The sequence below is a fragment of the Coenobita brevimanus genome, chromosome 21, assembly GCF_032717465.1.
Source record: "Coenobita brevimanus isolate Jiangsu-jjx chromosome 21, ASM3271746v2, whole genome shotgun sequence".
Taxonomy (NCBI): Eukaryota; Metazoa; Arthropoda; class Malacostraca; order Decapoda; family Coenobitidae; genus Coenobita; species Coenobita brevimanus.
Window position 1 is genome coordinate 19,511,284 of NC_136974.1, and position 10,996 is coordinate 19,522,279.

The 10,996-nt window shown below is 38.9% G+C and overlaps 1 protein-coding gene across 1 annotated transcript in view; it reads left to right on the forward strand.

Annotated features, from left to right (window-relative positions):
• The window catches only part of LOC145392114 (putative neural-cadherin 2), a 613,300-nt gene that overhangs the window by 494,257 nt on the left and 108,047 nt on the right, over nt 1-10,996 (forward strand). Inside the window, exons 12-13 of the mRNA XM_080266567.1 lie at nt 1,470-1,703; nt 7,688-7,860. Coding sequence (XP_080122693.1) covers nt 1,470-1,703; nt 7,688-7,860 — 407 coding nt within the window. The remainder of the gene's footprint in view (nt 1-1,469; nt 1,704-7,687; nt 7,861-10,996) is intronic.

Below are 10,996 nucleotides of genomic sequence, written 5' to 3' on the forward strand. Positions count from 1 at the left end.
GTACACACACACACACACACACACACACACACACACACACACACACACACACACACACACACACACACACACACACCTGCTTGCATTTACATAATCTTACATTATATAAACACACACACACACACACACACACACACACACACACACACACACACACAGCAATTCTCTGGTACATGTATATTTGTGTATCAAGCTTGGGATGATGGTCATAGTAATGGTGATGGTGACGATGATGGTGATAATGAGCCCGTATCCCAGGTGAGCCTCATTGACTGTACCGACTTCCTACAGGACAGCAACGCTAGACCTATGTACTCGCTGGAGAAGAACTTGAAAAACGAGAGCGCTGGATATAGTTATTAAACTTATTTAATTTCTGGCAACCCATGTGTTTTTCTCTCAGATCCCCATACTTCCCGTGTACATATTCAGCGACGCCAAAGGCATAACTACTAATATCGATTACAAATCTTTATATATATATATATATATATATATATATATATATATATATATATATAATATATATATATAAGATAAATATGTATGTATGTATGTATATTTTAACAATATACCATAAAGCTCATAGGGTTTGGATCAGAACTGGCATACTATATGCATTGTATTTGGATCTGTAAAGAAACGATCCTATCTGGGTGTAAATCAACCAAAGGCCAGTGTCACGGCTCAAGACCAGACTTCAGGATACGGATCTAATCCAGCCTGATGCGAATATCTAATTCAGTCTTAATAAAATGTGACTGATGCATTATGTCTGGAGATGGGAAGAAGGAATTCGATTTAATATTTTACTTTTGTTTTAATGCTTGCCTTTCTGGGCACAAGCTTAATAACCCGTTTCCTAAGGATCAACAGTCCTCCTACGTAACACACCTCTCCACACGTCATCATTTTGGCTCTGACACCGACCGTCCCCTTTGAATACATGCTAGGACTCTCTCATTTAGAACTGATGTATTGGTATTAGTGGGGGTGTATTTTACTACATGCTGGTGGATCTTATGGTACATCAGATAATTCTGTTTTAAAGAAATTCAAATTCTGAAATGGTTCCTTCCTCCAGCCGGGAATGTAACTGGCGTCTATTAGGACAGCAGACCAGCTCTTACCGAACTTGGTCAGAACATCCCCCATCGACCAAAGGTCGAAGCCACAGATCATCGTCAGAGTTTAGACACTGTGCTACTGTGACCTATGAGCACCCCCTCTAGTTTTCATGTAGAAGTACTGAGTTGATGACGATGACAATTGTGATTAACTGACTCTGGGCTTATTTAATATGTTATCCTATTTCTAATGTTTTACTTTTCACATTTTCCCTCATTTCCCCCAGGTGCCAGTCATTTCAATATATATTGCGTATGGATCACTGTTGGCATGATCATGAGGATGATTGTGGGAAAATGATAGTCATAATATTTTTTAATGATCGTTTCATGATTCCCCAGGTGCGTCAGTAGCCAAGGTGAGCGCAATCGACCATGACGACCCCTTGGAAGGCAGCAACGCGCGCCTGGTGTACTCGCTGGAGAAGAATGTGATCGACGAGGATAGTGGACGTCCTATCTTCGCGGTGGAGGGCAGCAGTGGGGCCATTACTACCGCCATATGCTGTCTGGATCGCGAGAGGGCCCAGCGATATGCCATACAGGTGGTGGCTACAGATGGAGGCGGGCTTAAAGGTGGGTGAGCCGGTAGTGGATGGGAGGTGGGTATCTTGTATTACAGCTTGCTGGTGCAAAGTACTTCACTCTGTCAAGTGTTATGTGCGTGCCCAGTCATCTCCAAAATATTTTGGGTGTGATTTAAGTGATTTTCATCAGATTTCTTTTTCCCGCTTAAAACTTTAGCTCTTTATTCATTGTACGATAGGGCTTTCTACAGACTGAATAAGGTTGAAATGAGTGTGAACTCGTGAATGAATAAATGAGAAGCAAAGAAAAATAAGATTACGTCTTGGATTTGGGTTGAGAAACGAGTTTTAAAGTTATCAGTTACAGACGGTTGGTTTAGATATTGTAGTTAATGTTATTAGGTAACTTATACTTACGCACGTTGTATAAAATTTACAAATATCAAGCTGCTTCCACTCACTGGCACCTTGCGTAGCCAGCTAGCAGTTTCACAGCCTTAAAACTGGGTAGTCTCTGATATAATTCCCTGCCAAACTGGGATTCATACTCATGGCAGCATTTCAGGCTGTAGTTTCACACAACGGAGCTTTTTTTGTGTGCAATATGTACGTCAAAGGAAATCATCTTTTTTTTTTTTTTTTCATGCACTCATTCGAAGTTCAGCTTTATTTCCCAAATAATGTCTGTGCTTGCTGACACTGGCTCCCCACATGGAGGTTACCATTTTGCCATTATCGTCACCATGCCGTCAGCTTTTTGTAAAACCATTGAAGTTAGGCATGGGAGGTTGTAGCCTTTCATTAATAGCATTATGACTGTTGCAAACGATTGCCTAATACAGATTTGTTAGTTTAGAGCTGATTAGGTTAGGTTGGGCTAACTCTAAAACAAGTAAGTTGTGCAAAATATGATTATTGAATCTAATGAATGACATTCCAAGCTTCAGGAAAACATGTTGTTTCTAATAATCGCTGTGTGGAACAGTCAGTTGGCGATGATGAGAACTGGGTTATTCTGTAAACTTGTCGAATCTCCGGGATATTATTTGAGGTCATAAGCTACCAATTTTGGCATAAAAATTGACCACAAAATACGAGCAAAATTGGGGTATTGATATCCTGACGTGCTGTACATTAGTTATTGGGCAACACACAGGTAATTTTTTTTTAACCATCTGGCGACAAAAATACTTTTCCCGAATCTTTTTCGAGTGCTACTGAACAATAGATTGTTTTTTAATTGTGAAAGTTTCCCCCAGATGCACAACTAAACCTTTTTAAGTAAAGAAAATATAGTACTGAGTGTTATACCTCCACGTGGTCCCTGTTTTAGGCTGGGGGCAGCCTCCACTTGGGGAGGGGCGGCTTCGGAGGATCTCAGGTAGCCCCGGTATGCAGTCCTAGGAAAATATTGTAACATTTTACTGAAACGTAAAAAAATATATATATATATATCAACATATTCACGTAACTGATAATCAGAACATGTTCTTAAAGTGTTCTGTAGCATTTGATGTCAGTTTTAACTCAATATAGAAATGCAAAGGTAACACCCCCCAAAGTAGTCTACCATCTTGATAGATAGATAGATAGATAGATAGATATAGATATATAAATAAATATATATATATATAGATATATATATAAATATATATATATATAAATATATATATATATATATATATATATATATATATATATATATATATATATATATATATATACATACTTCTTGTACCCTCCCACCCTCCCTCTCACCACATATCCATTCATGAGGTTACCCATACATTCAGTATAGTATCCATTCAATCAATTATTCACTCACTAATCCCTTAATCAGATCCCACGCTCATCCATCCAATCATTCATCGCTCACCCAACCATTCATCCAGCAACCACCCACCCATTCATCTACTGACCCACTTATCATCCATTCATTCGCTCACCCAACCTTTCATTTCGGCACTCAGCCATTCATCAACTCACTCATCCACTCATTCACTCAATCACCCACTCGTCCATTCTTTGACACGCCCACTCTTTCATCTACCACTTTTTCAGTTCATCCACTCCTCCACCCTTTATTTAATCACTCATCTATTTATTCATCCAATCATCCATCCTTTCAGTCACTCCGCCATCCACCCATTCGTCCGTTAGGGCATTCCTTCACTCAGTCTTCAGTTTCATGCAGTAACACTCAGAGAAATTGCTGGGTTAAACCATGATTAGGGATGCTAGTTACGAATTATTATAGAAAGTTAAAACATCAGCTAAAACTTGTCGTCCACTTCTTTCCAGCTCTCGTTCCATTCTGTCACAACTTTGTCTTACTGGCCTCAAACTTTATTGTGCATGCGCCTGAATCTAGTATCTAGAAACACCTTCGATTTAGGTTCTCAGAATGATTTTATAATTAAGAGAGTGTAAAAAGAGGGGCATGGAATCACCAGCCGAATATATATATATATATATATATATATATATATATATATATATATATATATATATATATATATATATATATATATATATATATACTAATAAGACACTAGTTTCGCTCAGTTTCGAACATAGTTAGGGTAGGGAAGATCGATGTTAAGATGTCCTGTTGCATTTTGTACAGTCGATGAATAAAGTACTGGGCAGGAGGGGTATGATGACGGACTGTACAAACTGATCATGTAGCTGAGAAATTAAAAAAAAAGATTGACCAGTTATCATCAGAATTTAGATAAAATAACATTACTGACTAGAAAATGTGACAAACAAGCGATTTATAACGCCCTCATGAAAACAGGCTTACCAACGTGGAGAATAATAACTGGGTAGTTTCCGAGAGCTATCGTCCCTTGTGTCAAACTGTTCCGTGCCAAGAGTCCAGCACTTTCTGATAGATTATGCATATTCAGGAGCAAATTGATCTCGTATTTAGCCTACAAGGGGATACTCTACCAGAAGCATTCATTCAGTAATGTCATATACGTATTTGCTAGTAAATGTTGTCTGTCTAGGGAAGCTTGTCACTTTGTAGTAAACGCGAAGTATTTTACCACCTTGACAAGAAGACTTAAACTGTTGACCAAATATTTAGCTAGACTGTCATCAAAGGGGAAGTACAGGGACTCGTATATTACTGAAAAGCGCACATTTTAATAAAAAAGAAAAAGAAAAAAAAAGGGAACTCATAATCCACTTAATGTAAGGATACATATAAGTGAATCTACACTGACTGACATCCTGGAAGCCATGAAACTATTACCCTGGGTGGTAACCTGACAACCGATCCCAGGCGTAAGTGAGAAACACATTCCCCCACCCCTCTCGTCTTCACTGGGAATTAGGCAAAATGAAAGTGGTGGATGGTAATAGCAGTCCTTCACTCTTCATTTCTTATTTTCTGGCGAAGGCAAACAGATCCTCGGAGGGTTGTGTTCCTGCCAAGAACCCATGGAAAATAGGGAGGTTGGTTTGACCATTATTTTTTCCTTGCTCTCTGGACCCTGTCACACTCCATTCTTAGGTGGGAAAAGAGTTCGGGGTGATGATGATGATGATGATGATGATAGTGAGGATGAGGTTGATGATAACGAACTTTATAGTGATTTGGATACAATAAATCTAAGGACGGAATAGAAAGCCAGAATTCGTGATGAGTATTATCTTAATACAAAAATATGTTTACCAAAGCATCTCTTTATGTGTATAGTTCTCAACTCTAGATTCTAGAAATATAAAGGTATGCATAGGAATGAATAGTAACATGGACCGTTTTAATAGGTGCAGTTGTCAATGATGGTTGCGTATATTCGTTTTCAGATCCAATCTACCCCACATATTAGTAGGAAACATTAAGATGATGATGATAATGATTTTTGTCATATTGATGATTCTCTTGATAAAGTTGCCTTACCCACTGCACTTCACCGTTATGACGTACTGTGTTTAATTCATATTCTCCTCAGGCAGTTATACTTATATTAGGGAAGTTTTCGAACTGAAAAGTTATATTATAACTATCCTTAATCCCTTCAATACTAAAAGTCGTTACCAAGCTGAAAGTACCAATAGTTAAACAGTAGTATACATCATGAGATTACAGAGGTTAATTCCCTTCTCAAATGACACAGCAGTATCCCTCTGTCCGCCCTCTCCATCTTACCCATTCTCCCATTTTTCGTCGCTTCCATACAGCGAGGATATTGAGGATGGTGATCCGGCTGTGATTTACGTAGTTTTTTGCTTCCATTTACGCTCTGTTACAGGCGCGGTACTATGGTGGTCCGTCTATTTTATGAAGAGAGTTTGGGCGTTGTCCCTCTTGGGAATTTCCTAGGCGGCCTCTCTGCCAAACGTGTACACCTCTCTGTCTCATGTCAGCTATTTACTACTTCTAAATGAAGTTTACTTACAGTATATATATATGTAATTCTTTAATAAGGCTATATAGTGCTATAAATGCCTCATTTTTTCTTTTAATAACAATTTCATTTTATAAATAGCACAACACTTGGCACCGTTGCATTCCAACTTTGCCACGCTTGTAAGGGTAGAGTGACCGTGTTAATCCAGGTCATTTCCACTCTGGCCGCCACCTGAAATGGATGCTCTTACTCCTGCTACTCGCTCTCGTGTGCTCCACAGTAGAGAAAAAGAACTTATTTACAACGTAAATAAGTATTTTTTAGAAGAGAAGGCAAATAGAGGACCTATAATTGATCCCTCAAAAGCTGTTCGTAATCAACATTGCAGAAAGTTCTGGTGATGAATTTTCAGATTAAAGATGAGAGAGAGGATTAGGCCTCCTGGGGAAAACCTCTAAAAAAAAAAAACCGCGCCTTGACTTTTACCCCAAAGGTGGTGTGGAAAAAAGTCGAAATTATAAAGAAAATAAAACATCATACTTTAAGGAAAGTATCACATTCATAAGAAAAACACAATGTTGACAGATAGACAGTAACAGAGAGAGAGAGAGAGAGAGAGAGAGAAAGAAAGAGAGAGAGAGAGGAGGGAAAGGGAATGGAGATAAGGGGGATAGGCAGACAGCGAGGGAGGGAGGTTGGAGAGGCTATAGATAAGGGAGAAAAGGCAAGACGGAGAGAGGGAGGGAATGTGGTGGAAATTGTATAGGAGCGCAACAAGACAGTCAGGAGGCTTTTCCTCAACCTCAGAGGTGGTGTGGAAAATAAATAGAAATTATAAACCACAAATAAACCTCACACTTTGAGGAGAAAATTACAGTCCTAATAAAAAATAATGTTAGAGAGACAGACAGACAGACAGAAATAGAGAGTAGGGGGAAAGGTCATGGAGAAAGAGAATGAATAAGTGTGCAACAAGACAGACAGACAATCAGTCTTGAGGCTTTTCCTCAAATTCTAAAAATTCATAAAAGTTGATAGACTTTTTATAGAATTAAATAATAAAAAATGCAGTTTCCATATGCAGAGAGAGAGAGAGAGAGAGAGAGAGAGAGAGAGAGAGAGAGAGGAGAGAGAGTGGTGTGCTGGGAGAGAGAGATTAGCGCCTTGTTTCTAATCCGATTAAGTTGCCCAGTACAAAGTATGGCAACACTGTGGGACGGGAACTTCCCAAGAGGGACAACGCCCAAACGCTCTTCATAAAATAGACGGACATAGTGGGGGTTGGTGTGGAGGAAGACCATTGACCACGCTTCAGGGAGGCCGATGGTTGTGATAATGAAGTCGAAAATTATGTATTCTTTCGAATGTCACACGTAACCCATTCTGTACATCATGGATCCGTGTGTGTGTGTGTGTGTGTGTGTGTGTGTGTGTGTGTGTGTGTTTAATCTAATTTTGCTGCTACTGTGTGATTTTATTCAGGTCAGGGGAGCCCCCTAGTCGAGAGGAAGTTACTGACGACTTTAATTAACTTCATTTCAAAAACTGTATCCTCAAGAAAGAAAAAAATCTGAAAATGACAAGAACAAAATACGGTATACGTGACCAGATTAAATGGGTTAACCACTAACACTCCCTCTCTCTACCGCCTTTTCCTCTGCTCCAACAGGCACAGGCACGGTCCTGGTGGAGGTGGGTGATGAGAACGACTGTCGGCCGCACTTCAGGGAGGGTGAGGGGGGTGAGGTGAGGGTGGGGGTCAGGGAGCACCTCACCCCCCTCTCACCTGTCGCCACCCTACACGTAGTTGATCAGGACATCAACAACGACTTTGATTTTAGGGTGAGTATTTTTTTTTAGTTAACCATAATCTGTGTGATGAATCTCTTGGCTGTACTGTATGTTATTCGTTTTCTTTGTGTGGTTTTGTTACCACTGTAATATATGGTACGCTGCCCCAAACCGACGGAGATGTCAATCGCAGCATGGAAAGACCACGATTAATTGGTAATCTTTTCTAACCTCTTTGGAGGATAATAAATCGTCCGAGATGGACGAGTTCGATAACCCACCACATAAGCAGAATGTGTCTCTTCTTCGTCTCTGATCATCTCACCTGGTCAGTATAGGGAGGCGCACTTACAGCCGTGCTGGATGATAGATCAAAAATCACATTACCATCTTTCTTCACCTGACATTTCCTCTAACTATATCGTATGACAGCTCTTTCTTCAGTCTGCAGTGATCCGAAGGCAACTCTGTCAACAGCTAGCAATCTTCAGTCACCAGCTAGCATTCGAAGTTTCCTCAAGGACTTTCCAAGCCCTCCAACAAAACGTCACTGCCACTTATCTTTCCCATCTCTCTCCTCACCTTCGTTCACATCGTCAGATTTATTTTTCTTCTTGTTCTCAAGAGTCATCCTGGCATGAACTCGACACTCCTACAATGCCACTAGGATGACTCAGGTCCATAGATGGAACCATCTTTCACACTCTGGTCCCAAGATGAGGCTAGCAATATTTGCTGAAGAAAAGTGTAGTTCAGAGACGTATTCTTAAGTTAGACAAGGGCTCCCTTCAATTACCTGTACGTCATAAGCACAGTCTGAGTAATTACTTTCACCCCTCTCAACCAGTAACACAGCAGGAGCTGTGGTTTTCACTGAAGGTTAAATGATTAGTCAGAAGCTTAACAAGAGACATCTGCTATAGAAAACCATAAAAAAATTCATACCGTCTGCAGTATTGGTCCATATAATGCATGAGAAGCAATTTTTGATGCAGAGCTAAATGACATTTTTGTTTTTATTATTATTGTTGTTTTAGCTTAACAAGCAAGCAAACAAATAGGCAACAAACAAGTAAACAAATTTTTTTTTGCTTAATTATTTGTGTTAGCTTGTTTGAATCGCTAATAATAATGTATCATTATAAAAAGTATTAGCATTCAACTCTGCATGAAAAAAATGTTTTCATGTATATTCTTTGCATAAGTATCGTGGAATACATTAATGAAAATAGTCCAAGGATGTATGGTACTGGAATCGTCTTTCATATATTACGCTAGCTAAGGCTGTCATGATCAACAGTCTCCTGTGGTCGGTGCTCTGGAGTGCATTGCCATGGTAAATAATTGTTTCTAATACTAGCCAGAAGTATTGACAGGCCGTCCTACACAGAAAATTACATTCATCACATCAGCTGTATGTGGTTTGCTCACTTTCTAATGTCTAGTGGCTTTTTGAAGTCTTGGTAATAGTATTCATTAAGTGAAAACAATACTGGGGCAGTGCATTTTGTTTTCAATTTATTGCAATTTACTGAATTATGTTAGGCACACTGCATACTAGGTTTATGTTTATGGTGTCCACACTGAGGTGGAAGCCAAACTTTTTCCTCACGTTTTTTCTTTCTTCTCTCTTTCTTCCAAACACTTTCCAGCCTGATGCCATGCCATCAAGTTTTCATTAACTTCCAAACTGATATGGTTTTACCTAGGCAGATACGTACAGCCACTATCTTTTTCTCCTTTTTTTGTCTTGAATTTAGGTCTTTAAAGGGTTTACGAGGTCAAAGACGAAACCGGACAATCGCACATATTTTGAGATCCAGCGGTTTTGCTGGTTTATTAATTTTAGTGGCAGTTTGCATCGAGGTAAATTTCAGCAGCATCAGCACAGTGGTAATAAAGAGAATAATGAATTGCATCATTTTTTTCTAGCTTGGTCCTGTATTCTCCTTTATATTGACCAGTCAAAGCAAACGCCACCAAAAAGTTACTTTAACAGTAAGATGGGCTCTACTGTTTATAGTTGTTTTAGTGGGATCAAAGCTGTGCAGAGACCATCATGCATTTTCTTGGAAATATTGGGTTTCTCTAATTTTCAAACACATCATTACCTATCAGTCAACCTTCTTCCAGCCAACAAAATCAGTGCTTTTATTATTATAAACACACTTAACATGACATTTCCATCATGTGGTGCAATGCAGAAAGATAAAATTATAACTTTCTGCTTACTGAATGTGCATGACAAAAAGAATGTTGGGAATGTTCAAAAGAACATAACTGGAATAAGTTGTGGATCAGGTGCTTAAGTGACAGCAAAAGGTAGTAAAATCAAGAACGAGAATTCAGAGAGTGCAACACTGACACACCCCAACTAGTCAATGGGCCGATTATTTGACTATGGTCATGACCATCAACAGGTTACTCTCAAAATCAAAATACATCATTCATACACAGCCCTTAACTATTCCACAAACTCTCGGTCATATCACATCAGTGGTGTTTTAGATGACTGCCCAGTGACCTTGAAATTTTATCTTTCCTTGTAACTTAAAGCACTGACTGAGCATTATCATAATCAGATCTCCTTTTCCGTGTATTAATATGATTTCTTTCACAGAGTTTAGTTTAAATAAAATAAAAACTTTTTGACCTTGCAACGTGACCTTGACATTACCTACTGTTCTCAAAAGTAATAGGTACTCTCAGGTGACCCCAGCCCATCCATCAAGTTTTATTCAAATCAGATCACATACAGACACGGATCCAACTTTGGCCATGCCTGTGTAACCTTGACCTTCTTCTGATTGTTCTCATTATTGAATCCCGTCTTTTTTTTTCTGCTGTTAATCCTTTCACCAGGTTATGTTCAGATTAAATAAAAATTTCATCTATTTTTGCTCTGTGATCTTGACCATTCCCAGAGTTTAAGAAATTGAATCCTTTTATTCTAGGCTTATCTTTAACATTTCCTAAATGTTTGGTCTAAATCAGAAAGAAAGTGTTAAACTTGACCGTGCCGTATGATATTTACCTTTGGCCTATGGTTCTCAAAAACAACAGTTACTCCTTGGTTAACCCTCAACCTGTCCAGAAAGTTTGGTTAAAATTATTTCAGAACTGTTTATTTTCTTAACAGTCACACAAACAAGAGTCGATATTTGACTTTACCCTGTGACATTGAACA